Source organism: Xenopus laevis, chromosome 7L (assembly GCF_017654675.1).
Source record: "Xenopus laevis strain J_2021 chromosome 7L, Xenopus_laevis_v10.1, whole genome shotgun sequence".
In the NCBI taxonomy this organism is placed as follows: Eukaryota; Metazoa; Chordata; class Amphibia; order Anura; family Pipidae; genus Xenopus; species Xenopus laevis.
Window position 1 is genome coordinate 2,959,404 of NC_054383.1, and position 21,927 is coordinate 2,981,330.

General features: G+C 40.9%; 1 protein-coding gene across 29 annotated transcripts in view; it reads right to left on the reverse strand.

The window, feature by feature from the left end:
- Positions 1–21,927, reverse strand: part of LOC108696012 (actin-binding LIM protein 1-like) — a 160,143-nt gene that overhangs the window by 44,450 nt on the left and 93,766 nt on the right. For all 29 annotated transcript variants that reach the window (XM_041570130.1, XM_041570122.1, XM_041570135.1 and 26 more), the window contains exons 5-8: positions 19,967–20,093; positions 15,677–15,770; positions 2,477–2,564; positions 1,883–1,941 (exon numbers count right to left, since the gene is read on the reverse strand). In XM_041570130.1, the coding sequence (XP_041426064.1) occupies positions 1,883–1,941; positions 2,477–2,564; positions 15,677–15,770; positions 19,967–20,093 (368 nt within the window). The remainder of the gene's footprint in view (positions 1–1,882; positions 1,942–2,476; positions 2,565–15,676; positions 15,771–19,966; positions 20,094–21,927) is intronic.

The window sequence follows — 21,927 nt, forward strand, 5'->3', positions numbered from 1 at the left end:
TCGATTATATATATATATATATATATATATATATATATATATATATATATATATATGTATATATATATATGTATATATATATATATATATATATATATATATATATATATATATATATATATATATATATATATATATATATATATAAAACCTAGAAGTCAATGGCAGAGGTCCAGTTACCCATTTGAAGATGTTCATAGCCTTCCTGACATTCTCCGAGAAAAAACTCGATTTGAGTTTAGTTGAATTCAATTTGAATTCGATTTGCGTTTTCGGGTCTGTAATACGTATTTGTTTGAGTTTTAGATATTCGAGTTTTTTCTTAAATAAGGTCATTAGAGGCCATTCAAATTCATTTGAATTTAAAAAAAACTCTAACAGTCGATCTTTGATAAATCTGCCCCTAAAGGTGGCCATAGACGCACAGATAAAACTAATTTTAGTACAAAATTCGGTGCGTGTATGGTGGGAAAAGAGCCGATATCGGCAGAAGACTTGGATATGGGTCGGCTCGTCGATCGGGCTGGATGGAAAATTTTGATTGAGCTCTTTTGAAGGGACCTGAACATTGACCATTGTTAGTGCTGAATCGTCAGATACAGGTAGAATTCTATTGTTTCTATCTGTATATCTGACCATTCAGCCCTACATGTGTGTATTGAAACAAACAATCTTTTTGGAAAGATCTTTCCCAAGAAAGAGCGTAATTGTACGTCTATGGCCTCCTTAATAAGTGTTGCAAAATTGTAACAGTTTAGAATCTGCACCTGAATTAATGAGCTGTTGGACTCAAACACCAGAGACAGGAACATTAAACTTAGATTTTGAAAAAAGGTAAAAAATTTAAAAAATGGAAAATAATTGAAAAAAAGTCGTTATTTCTGTGGAACAATCTGAAAACAATTGGAACTGAAAAAAAGTGTTTGGAAGGTGAACAACCCTTTTAAAGAGGGAGCCCATTTAAAGACTGTGTAATATTTTTAAATGTAACTGCTATTGAAAGCAGAGTCTATCTGGTTGTTAAATATATTCTCTGCATTTCTGGTTGTGACTCTATGATATTCAACCCAGATCCAAGCCCATGTAGTTTCCCTCATGATCCTGTTTACCCAAACCCGTACCGATTCAGACCTCTAGTTGATGTAAACAATTTATCAAGGTCAGCAGCCTGGCTTACAGAGTTTATAAAGTCAGGGATGTAAATGATACTAATTCATTTAAAAAAATCTAAATCCTAGAAAAACTGTAAAAAAAAAAAAAAGGAACCAAATGGATAAAAAGTTGCTATTACTGGTATAATATAGAATAAATGTAAGTTTAGGCTTTTACTATAAAAATATGGAAGTGTGATCAACAAAGTACAACAAATTTCCTAAATTGTTCCTGTACTGTAAATGGGATTCATATATTTATATATAATCCTGCATGGAGGCTTAGCAAAGCTTTATGTACAGGTATGGGGTCCGTTATCCAGAAAGCTCAGAATAACAGAAAGTCCGTCTCACACAGACTCCATTTTATTTATATTTTAATCCCAACTAAGATATAATTAATTCTTATTGGAAGCAAAACCAGCCTATCTGGTTTATTTAATTTTTACATGATTTTCTAGTAGACTTAAGGTATGAAGATCCCTTATCCGGTAAACCCCAGATCCAGAGGATTCTGGATAAAAGGTCCCATGCCCGTATCTAATAAATTAAAATAAATTAAAATATAAAATCTTATTAATGGAACAGAGTGAAAGTCACCCCCATAGCAGGAACCAAACAAGCTGCTCCCCCTTCAAACACACATGGATATGAGCTTGATTGGCAACACTAACAGTTATAATACTAAGGCATTTGCCCCCACACAGACCCACTCCCCAAATCCCTCTTACCCGCAGCTTCTCCTCGGCCTTGGTGGTTTCCTTACAGTGCGGATGCCAGACGGTTGAACCTAGGGTAGAGAAGTTAGAGATGTCAGTCTTGATAATAAAATACACATTAGGGGAATAATTCCCTTTAAAAGAATCATGTTTACTTTGCCCAAAAATAAGTAATAACATGTAATAGAGTGTTCTGCGTCCTGCACTGTGGTGGGGGGTTTGGTTTGCCAGAAAGTTGCTCCCTTTGCTGTGGATTCCATGTGTGTTCGGTTTTAAAGGGGTGAGGTGGCAACCCTAGACAGAACTATGAGAGTCGGAAGCAGCAACAATCGAATTAACTATTAAACTTGCACAATACCAACATGCTTGAATTGCCAGCAAAGGGCAATATAAACTTTATCAATGTCTGAGGCTTCTGGAAAGTGTAGGGTACAAACCTTAGTGACCTCAGTGAAGGTACATAAAAGAAAAATGCATCATGATTAATAAATAAAAGTAAGAATGTTAATAATAGTAACAATTATATTGTACTGATAGATTATTAATGATGATACAATAGTATCAAAAGCAAAGGCCCCCCAGACACAAGACTGCTAAATCCTTTACCTTGTAGGTACATTTCTTCCCCTTCGGTGAACATCTGGTTGCATCTGCTGCATCGTGCACAGCTGGGGTGATAATGCTTGTCTCCTGCCTGTAACACAAACAGGTAACCTTCAACATGATATTTAATCAACTCATTGAAAGTGTAAATTCTTTCATTTCATTTTGGTTTATGTAACTCCACTGTAATTTCCTTTGCATTCACCTTTCCCAGAAGTATATACTGTAGTAAGAGACACTTCTGAATTGGCACAAACACTTATTAAACCGTAACAATTTTTTTGGAGAATCTAATGTCTCGGGTGCCAATAAGGTGCCACCAAAAGTACCCAGTGAGCCATATACATTTTACTATCACAACTTGGAGGTATTAGGAATTCAATTAAAACGATTAAAGTCAACTAACAGAAACATTGCAAATCTGTTGATAGTGTATGGGTGGCTAATCAATTTAGACATTTTTAATGGAGTTGGTTGACCTGTATAACTCAGCCTGCAGCTTTGTGACTGTAAAATGTCACATAACCCATGAGTGACTTCTAATATCCTTATCATTTACAGTAGGGGTACATTATCCCTTATAATACATAAGTGATACTCAGAGTTCCCTGTATAACTCAGCCTGCAGCCTTGTGCCTTTATATGGTCACAGAACAACCCCTCAGGGACTTCTGATATCCTTATCATTTACAGTAGGGGGTACATTATCCCTTATAATACATGAGTGATACTCAGAGTTCCCTGTATAACTCAGCCTGCAGCCTTGTGCCTTTATATGGTCACAGAACAACCCCTCAGTGACTTCTAATATCCTTATCATTTACAGTAGGGGGTACATTATCCCTTATAATACATGAGTGATACTCAGAGTTCCCTGTATAACTCAGCCTGCAGCCTTGTGCCTTTATATGGTCACAGAACAACCCCTCAGTGACTTCTAATATCCTTATCATTTACAGTAGGGGGTACATTATCCCTTATAATACATGAGTGATACTCAGAGTTCCCTGTATAACTCAGCCTGCAGCCTTGTGCCTTTATATGGTCACAGAACAACCCCTCAGTGACTTCTAATATCCTTATCATTTACAGTAGGGGGTACATTATCCCTTATAATACATGAGTGATACTCAGAGTTGCCTGTATAACTCAGCCTGCAGCCTTGTGCCTCTATATCAGTGATCCCCAACCAGTAGCTTGTGAGTTACATGTTGCTCCCCAACCCTTTGGATGTTGCTTCCAGTGGCCTTATTTTTGAGTTCCTGGATTGGAGACAAGTTTTTGTTGTATAAAAACCAAGTGTACTGCCAAACAGAGTCTCCTGTAGATTGCCAGTCCACATAGGGGCTACCAATAGCCAATCACAGCCCTTATTTGGCACCACCCAGGAACATTTTTCATGCTTGTGTTGCTCCTCAACTCTTTTTACATCTGAATGTTGCTCACGGGTGAAAAAGGTTGTCGACCCCTGCTCTATATGGACACATAACTAATCAATGCTTCTAATAACCTTCATAACTTTTCAGCAGGGTTTCGATTATCACATGCATAATAATTTATGTGTAGTTATACACATATTCCGCATTATGATATTTATAAGAGCACAAGTTCCTGCAAATAACTTGAATGTGACATCTTGGCTGTTGCCGCAAATAAACAAAAGGCTCTTCTCCTTCTGGGATGGGAAATGTCTCCATAACAAACACCTAAATAACAAAGACATAAATCCAAGCACATCTCTCATACTAAACCTATAAAGTAAGCATGACTCTAGCAACCAACACAAATCAATACACGTATTTCCCGCAGAATTCCACATATGTAAGAGAATATTTTTAGCATTACGAGACTTTGTTGGAACATAGGGGAGATCTAGAGATCAGAGCTGTTAAGATTTCCTGTTTAACAGCGGGAGGAACCAAGACAATATGGGAGTAATTACAGGGGTGGGGGGAATCAAAAGATTTACCCCTGGGGCAAAATGAGATATGTTATCCGTGCCCCACAAAAACACAGAACCAGGACTGGGGGCAGGAGATACTAAAGGGACACAATCATCTGAATTAACCCTTTTTTAATGTCTGCAAACACTGTTTGATGTTTAATAAAGCAAAGTCAGTGACGTTTGTGGGATTTAGTCAGTTTAGCTCCATCTTTCTGAATCTTTCAGGCAAAAACAGAGTTGATAACTGCAAATAACTTACACCTAGTTCAAATTGGTTTGAGTTGCGCTCTATATTTCTATTGAGAAATCTGGTACTCCAAATTCACTTACTGGTGTTCCTGAAGGAAAATTTTACTCCAAAGAGAACAAAACTGGCAAATTCAAATAATGTTTTTGGACTTTTGAGAAACTACTGTTCTTTTAACGATGACAGATATTGCATCGGTCAGTTAGTTTGAGCAATTTCTACAAATTCAATCACATTTCTAACATCTAATAATCCTGCAGGATTTAAAGATGGAACTTCGATAGATTTGCCACTAGAGCTGATAAAAGGTGGTCCAACATAAATTAATTAAACTGTACTGCATTTGTAATAAATCCCAAATTGTTTTGCTAACAATACACTTATGTATAGTCACAGCCACTCACCACATCACAAATGCAATAATATATATAGTTAGGAGAACTCAGGTCCTGGCTACCTGCAGGCATGTGTCTGACACCAGTATATCCCCGCTGTACCCCCCACGTTTAACCAGAATGTAGCAGTTTTGCCTCCAGTGAGAATATAAATTATTTGCATCTTGCAATGGATTTTTATACTGACACAGGGCATGGCATTAGTGCTGGAAGTTATGACTCCTTTTTGACTTACTTTGCTTCCTGCCCTGTTGCCATATTTTGTCCTACTGCCTCCATCCTGCCTTAATTGTCCAACCATCCCCATATATCTCCCTACTTGTCCCACCATCCCCATATATCTCCCTACTTGTCCCACCATCCCCATATATCTCCCTACTTGTCCCACCATCCCCATATATCTTCCTACTTGTCCCACCATCCCCATATGTCTCCTTACTTGTCCCACCATCAACATGTGTCCCTACTTGTCCCACCATCTCCATATGTCTCCCTACTTGTCCCACCATATCTATGTTTCCCTGCTTATCCCACCATCTCCATGTCTCCCTACTTGTCCCACCATCTCCATATGTCTCCCTACTTGTCCCACCATCTCCATACAGTATGTTTCCCTACTTGTCCCACCATCTCCATATGTCTCCCTACTTTTCCCACCATCTCCATATGTCTCCCTACTTGTCCCACCGTCTACATATATCTACCTAATTGTCCCCCATCTACATGTCTCCCTACTTGTCCCCATCTCCATATGTCTTCCTACTTGTCCCACTGTCTCCATGATTCTCTATAGTTCAAATGTTGTACCTTATACTGCTGCTCTGTGCAGTTGCCCCCATCTGCTAGCCCAAAAAAGTTCTGCCTGTATCCCACCCAGCACCATGTCTGGCAGGGAAACTATACCTAAGATTGGCTGACCATAAGAAACACTAAGATCTGTCAGCTCCTCTCAGAGCTCCAGATTGGAGTATTTGCTGTGAAAATAAATAGGTGCCTGACTGTTCAGCCCAGCACATTATATTTAAGGCTTTAAAAACAAACCCTTGCATGCCAGAATCAGAGGGTCTGACAATGAACCGCACCCAGAGGGGACCTCACTCCCTCAAACACATGCTTCTAATGCACAAGATACACTGTAAGATGGAAATGATGTATTAAAAGATGTATTTGCTCTTAGTGTCTTGGGACCCAAGATAAAGAAGGGGCTTATCCAAAGGTAAAATGTACAACTTATCGAATAATAAAATTACTATGTAATCACTGCTTCATATATTTTCTAGCTGAACCTGAGGTCTTCCTGCAACTTCCAAGCCCCATGCAAATTCTTCATTTCTTCAGTTTACTACAATAAGTAAGCAACTTTTTGTAAACTGTTCCAAAAAGATATGTTGCCAGTGCAAAGCAGGGCTGTGCTTCCAGTTGTTGTACAACTATTGGTCCCAAAAGCCCTGCAGCTGTAGGGCCACATGTGAGTTAAGTTAGTGCCACAGTTTTTTTCCTCTTTATTAACTCTACCCAGACGACAGACAGAGTTAGGCTGCTCTGTGGTTGGCACTCTAACTGCAGTATCTAAGGGTCACAAATCAACATATCTTTCCTGCAATTCTTGCCCAGAAATAAACACGTACATGTGTTTACTTGCTGATGGAGTGATCCAATCCTTCTGCTGAATGCCAGAATACTCTCCCTCAATGGGACTGTGCGATGACTATTTACTTGATATACATATAAGATATACCAAGGAAAGTTTTCAGATGTAGAAGCAAAGTAGTAACAAATACCAACTAAAATCACAACTGACAAACTCGTAGTTCATTTGAAGTTCACTCTGTAGTCACAGCAACTAGATCTTGGCTCACAAATCAAGACTTTAACCCGAATCTTACCCGAATTGTAGCAGAGACGCCTCTTGTAATGTAATTGCTATTGGAAGTAGCATGTGCCTGACCCTTTCTGTTCTGACTCTCTAAACAATGTAGCAGACATGTGTTAATCAGTTGGATTCTGCTAGATTGTTCCAGTAGTCAGACCTAGCAGTGCAGAGAATAAAGATGGACCTAATCTAAACAACTTTTTAAATGGTCATCGTTTTCCATATTGTATACTTTTTGACAAATGAATCCTTTCGTTTTTGCCTGTATCAAGCCTGCAACTTAAAATGTTGTCCGGCTGTTGGGGTCACTGACTAATTGCAAATCATTTAAAAATTCTGCTCTCTACTTAATGCTACAAAAGGAACCCGGAAGTTCGGATGCGGGCCAAGGGAGGGCGGGTTAGGGTCGGGTGCAAGTAGGGGAAATCCCGACCCGCACATCACTATTGCACTTCTCCCTCTGCATAAATGCCTTTGTAGATTTCCAAGTGTGTTTAGGGTCATTGTCTTGTTGGAATATCCAACCCCTGCAGCGTAACTTTAACTTTGTGACTGATGCTTGAACATTATCCTGAACAATTTGTTGATATTGGGTTGAATTCATCCGACCCTGGACTTTAACAAGGGCCCCAGTAGTCCCTGAACTAACCACACAGCCCCTGAACTAGCCACACAATCCCACAGCATGATGGGACCTCCACAAAATGTGACAGTCGATAGCAGGTGTTTTTCTTGGAATGCCGTGTTCTTCTTCCGCCATGCAAAGTGCTTTTTGTTATGACCAAATAACTCAATTTTGTCTCTTCAGTCCAAAGCACTTTGTTCTAAAATGACTGTGTCTTGTCTAAATGAGCTTTTGCATACAACAAGTTTGTGTGAGTGCAGAAATTGCTTCTTTCTCATCCCCCTGCCATACACATGTTCTTTGTGCAAATTGTGCTGAATTGTAGAACGATGTACAGATACACCTGCATCTGCAGCAAGATCTTCTTGCAGGTCTTTGGAGATGATCTTTGGCTTGTCTGTAACATTCTTACAATCCTCCGCATATGTCGCTCCTGTATTTTTTCTTGGCCTGCCAGACCTGGGTTTTACAGCAACTTTGCCTGAGGCCTTTCATTTCCTGATTACATTCCTTACAGTTGAAACTGACAGTTTAGGGTCAGGCCACATGGCGTTTTGGGGAGATTTGGTCGCCTGGCGACTAATCGTCTCATTTTTACGGCGACCAATCTCCCCACACGCCTTCCCTGAATATGCGCTGGCTAAAATGAAAAAAACCTAGGTGCTAATCACACACGGCTATTCATTTTCCAAAGTCGTCCAAAGTTTCCTTGTGAGGCAACCTCGGACGACTTCGGAAAACAAACCGCCGCATGTGATTAGCGCAGGCGTTTTTTCATTTTAGCCAGGCGACCAAATCTCCCCAAAACGCCCTGCGTGGACTTACCCTTAAATCTCCGAGATAGCGTTTTATAGCGTTTGTTTTCAGATCTTTGAGAGTTGCTTTGAGGATCCCATGCTGTCACTCTTCAGAGGAGAGTCAAACAGAAGCACAACTTGCAATTGGTCACCTTAAATACCTTTTTCTCATGATTGGACACACTTGGTGTTGCCAGTAATCAGTATTGAGCAGTTACATGCATTCAAATTAGCAAAATTACAAGGGTACCCAAATTTTTGCACAGTCAGGTTTTGGTACATCTGATTTAATTTCATACAACTGAATACTGCTTCACTAAAAATCTTTGTTCATAAAACACCCCAGTACTCAGATGTTCCTGGGAAATGAAAGTGGAGTAAATTATTATGCAGGCTGAGAGGGGTTCCCAAACTTTTTCATATGACTGTTTGGTCATGGAACTCCTTGGTAACTTATAATATCCTTATATTTTATAAGAGGGGGTACTTTATTCACTATATAAAGTTAAGTCACAATGAGACTATTGTTATTCATGTTGCAGCTCATTGCACAATTTGCACCAAAGGGGTGTGACCTGTACAACTTGTTGAGATTCTATATACACACAAACACTGCAAATTGGGTATCTGTGCAGTGGCTTTTTGTTTGTGTGCATAGAAACTGTGTGTAAGAGCCTTAAGGGACAGAAGGCAGACAAGCTCAGGCAGGACAGATGCCTGTGGCTCTGGAGATTAAAGACACCGGGCAGGCCAGATATACAACCAAGGATCGATGGGAGGTCAGAAGGAGTAAACATCAACCCCTCTCCAATTCATTTGTTTGAATCAATGCCTGTTGCTAAAATCTTTGGGTCCCTAGCAACCAGATTACAGACATTGTGCATTCAGCAAGGGGACCCTGAAACCAGTCCAGTCTGCAGCATGTATTGATAGATATGGCTAATTAGCCCTGCTGGGTGTGGATGGACCACCAGTAGCAGCAGAACAACACCAGAGAAATAAATCAGAGAGATGCAGAGCATGTTTATACTATGGGGAATAAGGAGACTGTACTTATGTCTGTTAGCAAGAGCTTACAGTCTAATGGTTACACAGTGAGCATACAGACTAGCCTTTATATTCTGTGTTAAAGTAAACAGGTGACTCAGAGGTTAATTTAAAAGATAAACCAAAAGCATTTGGGGGGGGTATATTTTCTGGTTAAATCTCTTTTTATTAAGTTTTCAATATCAAAAAAAGTATCAGGGGTATAACCTGCCAGGTAGTTACCCAGCATGCTCTGGTGCAATACCTCCTTTAAAATTGACAAACTGCCCATGTCATGTCCCATCGTCTAGCCCAGGCTATTTACCTTTGTAATCTGATTGTTAATCCCTTCTCCCTACAACTAGGGCAGGAGACACTGCCCATACACACGATGCTCACTACACACACTATGTTCACTACACACACTATGCTCACTACACACACTATGCTCACTATACACACTATGCTCACTATACACACTATGCTCACCACCCACACACGCTTTGCTCACTACACACACTATGCTCACCACACACACACACTATGCTCAGCACCCACACACACTATGCTCACTACACACACTATGCTCACCACACACACACTATGCTCACTACACACACACACTATGCTCACTACACACTATGCTCACTACACACACACTATGCTCAGCACCCACACATACTATGCTCACTATACACACTGTGCTCACTATACACACTATGCTCACTACACACACTATGCTCACTACACACACATTATGCTCACTACACACACACACTATGCTCACTACACACTATGCTCACTACTCAAACAGTATGCTCACCACACATTATACTCACTGTACAGTATACATACCAACATTCAGTCATGCTAAGAAGTTACATATGCCAATATCCCCTGGCATGTAGCAGAGCTACAGGTTCCCTCTTGTATACACATAGAAGATACCCTCTATATATCCAGAGTACAACAAATAAAGCTTTACCTCCCAGCTTGTGTTCCGTGTGGGTTGCCCCCGGTTTCTCCCTACATGTGTGAGTTCCCAGTCTGGGAGATGGGAGGGAGGCAAAAGGCTTTACATAGTCCCACTCTTACATAATGATGTGTCCCTAATTACACACAGTCAAGAGAATCCCACAGCAGCTATTGGCTGCCCAGAAAAACAAAAACCCCAGCAGAGAGGGAGGAGGGAGCTGGAGAATATCCTCATGGCAGAGCCAGGTTCTAGCATAGGAGGAGGAGGGGAATAATCCCAGGTAATGAGCTCTGAGACACACCAGGCTGCTCCCTCATCCCTAAGGCCTGGGCGTTATGGGTCTGACTGCACCATCCTGCAGTGAGTTGTCTCATGTCCCGCCCTCCTGTGTCCCCTGCTGCTGAACTACAACTCCCAGCATGCACATGTTAATAACCAGTGCACTGTGCATTCACAGATAATTATGTGCACAAAAATGTGTTATACATATACAGGTACGGGACCTGTTATTCAGAATGCTCTGGACCTGGGGTTTTCCAGATAACAGATCTTTCCGTAATTTGGATCTCCATACCTTAAGTCTACAAGAAAATCATGTAAATATTAAATAAACTCAATAGGCTGGTTTTGCCTCCAATAAGGATTAATTATATCTTAGTTGGGATCAAGTACAAATGACTTTTTTATTATTACATTGAAAAAGAAAATATTTTTAAATTGATTAAACTATGGGAGACTGGCTTCTTGTAATTCGGAGCCTTCTGGATAACGGGTTTCCTGGACAACAGATCCCATACCTGTACAGACATATGGATCAGAGTTGGGCATTGCTTATTGTGAGCCCAGAACATACCTTCTTTGTACATTTCTATTCATATCTATAGGTGAGAGATGTCATACTGTTTCCCTTTGACAGTACTGTACAAAATACTCTGCATTTGGGCACTGCTCTCACTGTGTTGCAATGTCCCTAAGACACCGGGGAATACTGGGATTTGATGGGCTAAAACAAAGCAGTGTCTCTCCCCAATAACCAGGAGACACATTGTCACGGCGTCTGATTTAATGCAAAGAGACAAGAATTAAAGATGCAGAAAGGAAGTGACTGTCGTCGTCCCTAATTCCTGGAGACACCGACGTCAGTTAAAGCTCAGCGAGTCTGGCCTCATTCTGCACCAGTAAATTTAGCTACAGACCAGCAGTCCTACAGAATAAAGTACAAGCAAGTCTGGGACACACAGAATATTTTATACCGCTGTCTTGTGTCAGGGAAAATGCCGGGGATCAGTGCGGATAATTAGGAACAAGGGAGTGGGATAATTAGGAATTCAGTGTGTTTTAGAAGATAGTCATCAATGTAACTGTCGTTGCTAAGGCTAGTGCCGCTCTCACTATGTTACTTTTTATATTATTTCTATGACAAAACCACAAATGATAAATTTAAAAAACTAGCTAGTCATATGAGCCCTTTTCTTGTTGCTGGGGGTAAAGTCCCTAGCACCATGGTAAGCGTTCAAACGCCTGGGCACTACACATATACTAGAAGACATGTCAAATAAATGCACAGGTAAGGGATCTGGTATCCAGAAACTCCAAATTACAGAAAGGTAATTTCCCATAGACTCCATTTAATCCACATAATCCATTTTTTTTTAAAAAAAAAAAATGATTTCCTTTTTCTGTGTAATAATAAAACAGTAGCTTGTACTTGATACCAACTAAGATGTAATTAATCCTTATTGGAGGCAAAAACAGCCCATTGGGTGTATTTAATGTTTACAGCGTCGGACTGGGCCGGCGGGAAACCGGGAAAATACCCGGTGGGCCCCGGCCTTCATGGGCCCCCGCCGGCCCAGCCCCCTCCTCCAATGTTCTGGCCCCCAAATAAAAATTAATTGGTGCGCCGGTATCGCATGCGCTTTGGTGTTCGCGCATGCGCACCGGCGTTTGCATACACACCAGCGCGCGCAGAGACGTTCGCGCATGCGCGCGCCGAGACGTTCGCGCATGCGCGCTGGCATGCGCCGAGACGTTCGCGCATGCGCGCTGGCATGCGCCGAGACGTTCGCGCATGCGCACGGGGGGCCCGGAGTATAGTTACCCGGTGAGCCCCCCCATGTCCAGTCCGACCCTGAATGTTTACATGATTTTCTAGTAGTAGAAGGTATGAAGATCCAAATTACAAATAGAGCCATTATCCAGAAAACCCCAGGTCCTGAGGATTCTGGATAAAAGGTTCCATACCTGTACCGGCATGATCTCACAAAAGAATCAGTCCATCAACCAACTATAGTATCCCTTCATGCCCCCTCCCGAATAAAACAAATACCCACAGAGTCTGGGGCACACATTCCACCCTTTTTAAAGCAACAATATCCATACCAAAGAACCAAACATTAAAGAAACAACGACTAAACAGATACCAAGTCATATGCATAACAAAGTATCATAATTAAGAAGAAAGTGGATACCTCCCTTACATTCTGGGGAGTAGTCCTTTGTCAAGGAGAACTCTAATGCCAATACTTCTCCCAGCATTCCCTTCATTTGCATCCACCTGCACCCCAAGTCTAGCTAGACTCAAATCCGAATCCTGCTGAAAAAGGCAGACTACCGAACCGAATCGTTGATCCTTCACATCCCTAATAACTGGTTATCACTTCTGCCATGAAGCACTAGGGTCCTGTGTTCAAGTTTGGCCAAGTCACTATCTGCAATCAGTCTGTATCTTCTTCTCGTGTCTGTGTGGGTTTCCTACTTGGGATGCACCCAATCCAGGATTCAATTCGGGATTCGGTCTTTTTCCGCAGGATTCGTCCCAATTCAAGTGCCTGGCTTAAAATCACATGACTTTTCGTCACATAAACAAGGTAGTCAAAAAGTGTTTAAAACCATGTGCTCAGCTCTTTCCCCCTCTTTTACCTAATTTACATATGCAAATTAGGGTCCGGATGCAGTAAGCTATTCGTCCAAATTTTTCACAAAGGATTCGGGATTCTACTGAATCCTAAAATACAGGATTTGGTGCATCCTTATTTCTTACATGAACTCCAGTTTCTCTGTGTATCACGCAACTCAACTACACATAAAAATATAAATAATAATATAAATCCCTTTGTTCATCACTCTACAACATATCATTTCAATTTACAATCATTTGGATCTACATAAAATACCATTGTGAAAATGTGGCCTAATTGGCCTAAGCTTCTGCATGGGCTCCAGGATAAACTATAGTCCCATTGAACCTCAACTGCAGCAAAAAAATTAAAATTTATTAAAGTGGAAAAACAGGCCCATCAGATCCGGGACCAAAGGGCGTCACCAACACTGGCAACAGGCAACATAAGACTGAAAAAAAACACATTATTATGTAAATTGCTGCCGTGTAGACAAAGTGTGTCTGTGCCAAGGTATGAGAATGTAAACATAGATGCATTCTGCTTTCCTGTTGCTAATTCCCTTAGTGATATTTTCCTGAAGTGGAAGCTAGGATCAGTTTCTCTGCAAAGAGGCTGCAATGTTTGTCCAAGTTTCCCTAATAATTACAGTGGCTTGGTTGACTTTGTTACTATAAGGAGTACAATTCAGTAAGTTTCCCTTAGAGAGAAGAAAGATGGCACAAAAATATATGAAAATGTCTAACAATTGTTAAACAACAGACTATTAATTGCCAAGATGCACAGCTTTACCTTGTGGGGGGCAGTGCATTTCATATTTGTAGGCCGCAAAGCAGCCGCAGTAATTGTTCAAATCCTGGTATAAATCAAGGGGGGACAAACAATAAAACATGGAAGCCCCCCCTTCCTGCCAGCTCTGTGGGAAAAGCTTTTTATTCAGCTCTTGCAGGAAATGGCTGATCTTCAGTTCTTGTCTCCATTCTGGGAGGCCCAAGAAGGTCCACTGACCCCAGTTCCTCAGAAACATTTTCCCTGGTATATTAACACACATGATATACACAGTAATTTTAGAATATCAAATCAGTATGGTGGTCCCCCGTCCCACCCAAAACCTCCAATCTCAGCTTGTAATGGTGGTATTTTAACTGTATATTAATTTTCCTTCATTTTGATTTTCTCAAAAACCCTGTTACTTCTCTTACTCACCCTCCAGGGTTATTGACTAGGCTTGGGCGAATTTGACCTGTTTCGCTTCGCCAAAAATTCACCACCGGCGAAATGTTGGTGACGCCCATTAAAGTTAACAGGGTTTTTTTTGCCGCACAACGCCATCCAAGTCTATGGGTGGCACAAGGCGGAAAAAATTGCCCATCCATATTATTGACTATGTTTAGCATGCAGAGGGCAGAAGGTTAGAGAGCCAAGAGCAGAACACAATGTGAGCAAACCAAACTTAATCAGGCACAAGCTGAATGGCTACATCATATTCCCAGTCCAAAAGCTTCTAAGAGAATATCCAAAAGCTTTTAAGAGCTGACTGAAAGTTCTTGGAGATGAGGTTTACATAAACTGTTGGTTTAAGATTTTAATCCACAGTAACAATAATGTAAACAAATTGTTGTTAGGAAATTGTCCACATTATTCTGCATTTTACTGCTGCCATCTTGTGGCAAACATAAAGCAGGACTGACCACTGACTCAACTGAAAAATACATAATTAGCAATATGTTTGTTTGTATGTATTTTTGTGTGTGCCTGATGTTTGCGAATAACTGGTTTAAAATTAAAACAATGAACATCTTATGGCATTTAAAACTTTAGCTCAAATCCCCTTTCCATGCTTGACAAGCACCACAGTAACAAAAAAGGTGGAGCACTGGTATGTGGCGTGACAACTTACCCACACCCATCTATTTTAGACACACGCTTGCAAGACTTTTCTTTAGCTTGACAGCAATATTTGTCACAGTGGCCTCAGTATTTTATATGGATGCAACGAATCCACTATTTGAGATTCAGCCAAATCCAGGAGCCATCTGAGTTGGCTCCAGCGATGCCACAACCCCTCGGTCCCCAGCGCTAACTGGTTTTGCACTGGGGCAGGTCATGCATATGCAAATTAAGATTTGGTTCGGCCAGGCGTGAGGATTGGCAGAATCCGAATCCTGTTGAAAATGGCTGAATTCTGGATTTGGTGCATCCCTAGTATTTTATGACACAGTGGCCCCAGTAATATATATGATTCAGTAGCCCCAGTAATATGGTGCCATTTTGGCTGTTTCAGAACCACAACTTTCAGAATTCACCATCTTGGCAAGAAAAGAGATGCTGGCAGTAGTAGATATGGTAAGTTTGAGTTGCCCCTCAGGTACAGTAGAGCCCATCTCTTTGTGTTCTGTATTTACTAGTGGGAACTCACCTCTAGCACTTTCCCAGTGATAAACTCATTGCATGCCTCACACTTCACACCAAACATCTTCTGGTAATCCTTTTCACAGTAAGGGGAGCCATCCCTAAGAGGAAACAAAGTCATATCTGGTTATATAAAATAATGTCTATTTAATGCTCACAATAAGTCAGGTCACCGATCCGTTTATTTTTCATAAAATAGACATTACATTGATTAGCAGGGAATGTGTTAAGAGTAAGTTGTCTCACTCTACCAATGCCACTGGGGTAACTGACATAATATTTCTATTTCATAATCTGGGTTTTTGATACCTCAATAAGTGTGTGACTGCACAGCGAGTGTGGGAGCTGCAAAACTAGTGTTGCATGTGATCTAAGTGTTGCATGTGAAGAAAAGAGGTTCCAGCTAAATATTGGGAAGGGGTTTGTTACAGTGAGAGCTGTGAAGATGTGGAATTGTCTCCCTGAATCAGTTGTACAGGCTGATACATTAGATAGGTATAAGGAAGGGTCGGATGCTTTATTCACCAGTAGCTCCTCCCAGCAGACAGAAGGGAGCCAATGAGATTAGAGGAGGGAAAGGGGTGTTACAGGGATTGCTGGGAAGTGAATCAGGGGTACAGGCTGATACATTAGATAGGTACAAGGAAGGGTCGGATGCTTTATTCACCAGTAGCTCCTCCCAACAGACAGGAGGGAGCCAATGAGATTAGAGGAGGGAAAGGGGTGTTACAGGGAGAGCTGGGAAGTGAATCAGGGGTACAGGCTGATACATTAGATAGGTATAAGAAGGGGTTGGATGGTGTTTAGCAAGTGAGGGAATACAGGGATATGGGAGATAGCTCATAGTACAAGTTGATCCAGGGACTGGTCCCATTGCATCTTGGAGTCAGGAAGGAATTTTTTTCCCTCTGAGGCAAATTGGAGAGGCTTCAGAAGGGTTTTTCGCCTTCCTCTGGATCAACTGGCAGTTAGGCAGGTTATATATAGACTTACGGTTGGACTTGATGGATGTGTGTCTTTTTTTTCAACCTAACCTTACTTTATTTAGTTTGTATTTTTGTATTTTTAATTGGCAAACAAGGACCTGACTTTAATTTTGTAAAGGTGTCACAGGGTTGCCCCCTCCCAAACCCCCCCAAAAAAATAGGAATGTGTGACTTCAGACATTTGTAGGTGAATGTAATACTTTACCAGGACTTATGTTATTTATATAGCAAAAAAATATCTTTACTGGGAAATTCACAGATAAGGAAGTTCATAATGGACACTGCTCAAAGTCAAGTCTCTTTTCTGAAAAAAAAAAACTAGCTCTGCCCAGTGAGTGGCATTTACTGAAGAAAAATTACTATTTACTCCCAGAGAACTAGTACCTTGTTTATAATTACAAATAATTAAATGTTTCTCGCCTGCAATTACTTATCTGTCTCAGTCTCCTTTGCTATAAATATTTCCTGGTTAAAGGAACAGTAGCACCAAAAAATGTAATTAAAATATACAGTAATGTTGCTTCAGAAACTCTACTATAGTTTATATAAACAAGCTACTTATGTAGCAATGGGGAAACTTTAAAAAGGGCTAAATGGCACAGGATAAATAGTAGATAACAGATAACATCATTATGTTCTACAAAGCTTATCTGTATCTGCTCTGTAACCTGAGCCATTTCTGCTTTGAATGGCTGCCCCCATTGCTACAAAGCAGCTTATTTATATAAACAATAGTAGTGTTTCTGAAGCAAACACAACCGTTTACCAGTGCAGGGCCACACTGCAATATATTTGTATTGCTTTAAAGCACTTTCATTTTTTGATGTTACTGTTCCTTTAACTCACAGGATACTTCACCTCATCTTATCAGTGCTTACCTCACAGCGCACTTTGCCTTGCACTCTCATTTGCTGTAGGTACTTACTGGTTCCCTCACAGGACCCTTTTCCCTCATGCTCTAATTATTACCTGACAGCACAGTTTGTCTTGCACCCTCATATGCTGTTGGTACTTCCTGGCTTCCTCACAGGACACTTTCCCCTCATCCTATCTCCTAAACTTCCTGGTTACCTCACAGGACACTTTCCCTATATCCTATTGCCTGCTCTAAGTACTTTCTGCTTACTTCACAGCACACGTTGCACTCTCATTTTCTGTAAGTACTTCCTGGCTTCCTGACACTTTCCCCTCATCTAGGGTTGCCACCTTTTCTGGAAAAAAATACCGGCCTTCCTATATATTTATCTTTATTCCCTATTAATAACATTGGGATCACTGACCTTCCTATATATTTATCTTTATTCCCTATTAATTACATTGGGATCACTGACCTTCCTATATATTTATCTTTATTCCCTATTAATAACATTGGGATCACTGACCTTCCTATATATTTATCTTTATTCCCTATTAATAACATTGGGATCACTGACCTTCCTATATATTTATCTTTATTCCCTATTAATAACATTGGTATCACTGACCTTCCTATATATTTATCTTTTTCCCTTATTAATAACATTGGGATCACTGACCTTCCTATATATTTATCTTTTTCCCTTATTAATAACATTAGGATCAGCCATCATTTTTACCGGCCAGGCTGGTAAAATACCGGCCAGGTGGCAACCCTACCCTCATCCTATCTTCTGAACCTCCTGGTTACCTCACAGGATACTTTCCCCCACTCTCTCATTGGCTGTAAGTAATTCCTGGTTACCTCACAGGACACTTTCCTCCCTCTCTCATTGGCTGTAAGTACTCCCTGGTTACCTCACAGGACACTTTCTCTCACTCTCTCATTGGCTGTAAGCACTCACTGGTTACATCACAGGACTCTTTCCTCCCTCTCTCATTGGCTATAAGAACTTTCTGGTTACCTCACAGGACACTTTCCTCCATCTCTCATTGGCTGTGAGTACTTCCTGGTTACCTCACAGGACACTTTCCTCCCTCTCTCATTGGCTATAAGTACTTCCTGGTTACCTCACAGGATACTTTCCCTCACTCTCTCATTGGCTGTAAGTACTTCCTGGTTACCTCACAGGACACTTTTCTCCCTCTCTCATTGGCTGTAAGTACTTCCTGGTTACCTCACAGGACACTTTCCCTCACTCTCTCATTGGCTATAAGTACTCCCTGGTCACCCCGCAGGACACTTTGCCTCTCTTTACTAGATTTCCTAAGTATTGTATCATATGTCATTTTCCCCTATTCCATTTTCCATTGTATTTTCTCATCCATTTCTCATGTGCTTACTCTCCTCCTGCTCCTGTGAGTTCCTATGCAAATCTGTAAGACACACCCACATTGAGAGGCCATTGCTCAGCCTCAGACATATTCCCCAGCTCTGACTGTGGCCGGCTAAAGGCTAGACTGACCAGTTGACATGGCAGAAGATGCTAGTAATTACTATTAGTATTACTACAGGAGTGCTGCTCTGAGTAAGTCTAAATCAATTCATTTTTGGGTTTTGATCCCCTTTATCAATATCCGTGTGCATTTTTGGCTGCGTGGTTAAAGGAACAGTTCAGTATAAAAATAAAAAGTGGGTAAATAGATAGACTGTGCAAAATAAAAAATGTATCTAATATAGTTAGTTAGCCAAAAACAGGGCCGGAACTAGGGGTAGGCAGAGTAGGCACGTGCCTAGGGCGCAAAGCTGGAGGGGCGCCAGGCACGCATCTTCTCTGCCTCTGCTATCCGCTAGTACGGTCCCTGCTCTGGCCGACATGTGCGTTTGTTTTGTAAAGCGCCCAAAACACAAGTGCACATGCGCTGAAAAATACTAGTGCGCATGCGTGAAATACGAAAGTGTGCATGCGCACTCGTATTTTTTCGCGCAAACGCACTTTTGTTTTTTTTCGCGCATGTGCACTCGCCTATAGGGCGCTTTGCCGGGCCAGGCTGCCTAGGGTGTCTGCCCGCATTGGCCCGGCACTGGCCAAAACTGTAATGTATAAAAGCTGGAGTGACTGGATGTGTAACATAATAGCCAGAACACTACTTCCTGCTTTTCAGCTCTCTAACTCTGAGTTAGTCAGTGACTATAAGGGAGGCCCACATGGGACATAACTGTTCAGTGAGTTTGCAATTGATCCTCAACATTCAACTCTGAACAGGTGGCGACCCTATGTTACATTCACACACAAAGCCCGACCCCTGACCAATGTCACAGACCTGATGGCTGACATTATTTATCAGCAAAGCACACAAGCTCCTCTAAACCACTGGGTGCCTGAGCAGCTGCTGGGTCTGCTCCCCTTGGTTTCTGTACTGAATCTGGCAGTTGCATGACATCACAGACTTACTTGCTTATGTATTCACCAGTCAGAACCTTCCCGCAAGATTTGCATTTAAAGCATCCCAAGTGCCACTGCTTGTCCAGCGCCAGTAAGGCCTGTCCATTCTTTATGTCTCTGCCGCAGCCAGCGCAACCTGACAAGGAGACAACAGCAAGTGAGGGGTTAATAAACGGTGCAGTCAGACTGACCAAAATGTTAATGTAAAAACCCTTTTATTAGATTAAGTGAGGAAATAAATTGATTGAAACATCCATAAAGCTTGTCCATACCCCTGATCTGCAACCAAACACGCCCATGACCTGTCTAAACTCCTCCCATTTCCCATGGATGCACTGCCCCTCACACCTGTCTGGGCTCTACTGTCATCGCAAAAGGGGTGGGGTTTGCCTGATATGGGCAGGGTTTGGGCAACTGTGAGCGTAACAGGGGCATTACCGGTGTGTATTGGGGGTGTTGCATAATGTCATTAAAGGGGTTGTTCACCTTTGAGTTAACTGTTAGTATGATGTAGAGAGTGATATTCTGAGACAATTTGCAATTGGTTTTCATTTTTTATTATTTGTGGTATTTGAATTATTTAGCTTTTTATCCAGCGGCTCTCCAGCTTGCAAAATCATCAATCTGGTTGCTAGCGTCCCAATTCCCCTAGCAACCATGCATTGATCTGAATAAGAGACTGGAATATGAATAGGAGAGACCTAAAAAGTAAGAGGAGTAACAAAAAGTAGCAAAAACAATATATGTTTAGCCTTACAGAGCATTTGTTTTTAGATGGGGCCAGTCACCCCCATTTGAAAACTGGAAAGAGCCAGAAGAAAAAGGCTAATAATACACAAACTATCAAAAATAATTAATCCAGACCAATTGAAAAGTTATAGTAGTATAACATACTAAAAGGTAACCTAAAGGTGAACCACCCCTTTAAACAAACATTTAAAAATACAAATGAGCTACAAAAAACACAAATAAATACAATTCCTCAAATTCCATTCCAAAAAATGAACTGTCACAAGGAAGCTGGGATTTGCTGTTTCCAATCAGCAGTGCAGTCAGGTGTAGTAGTGTATTGCTGGGACATTTAAAGAAACACACTGCTAAATACATGTTGTCTCTGTGTGAGGGGTTTAGATCTGTATGACATTTCCGGATACAAGGATCTTACAGCTGGAAACAAATGGGATCCCAAGGGCAGATCACATATACATTTAGCCAATAAAGTCATTTCAAATGCACAAAATGATGCACAAAGGATAAAAAAAAAAGCTTTTAAGAATTGTTAAACATTTTAGTGTATTTGTTAAGCTTTCTGCAAGGCACACTGTTCCTTACCCATAAAGCTTACAGTCTAATTTCTGGTGCCTGAGGAGCAGGGAGAGAAAAAAAGATTTGAAGAAGGAGTTGATAAAGCTGCTTTGAACTATAACCATAACCTTGGAAGAATTTAATGGAAAATGTTGTCTTTATTTACAATGTACCTTTACTGTCAATTTAAGGAGATGGGGTTTGCAGTTTTTGATTTGAAGTGTGTGTGTGTGTGTGTGTGTGAGACACTGCCAAAACAAACCTGTGTGTCTGCCATGAGATGGCGCTAGAGTTGTATCTATGAACTGTACTTTCCTGTACTATATTATTTTATTCTTTTGCAGGGGTTTTATATATATAAATATATACTGTATATATATATATCTATATAAAATCAATCCTGTTGGCTACCGGCACTCTCGACAAAGTCCTTATATGTGCCTGGTTGCACAAACATCATAATTCTCAATCAATGTCCAAAAGGATCCGCACTCATTAATTTTTATTTTAAGAACTTCAACCTGACGTTTCGGCCCAATTAGTACATACCCATTACGAAATCCTTAACATTATTACACAAAAACATTTTTTAAAAACAAGGCACTAAAAAGCAATTGTAATTGTAACAATCAAGTAAAATGTCGCTACAGACTAGATACTAAAAC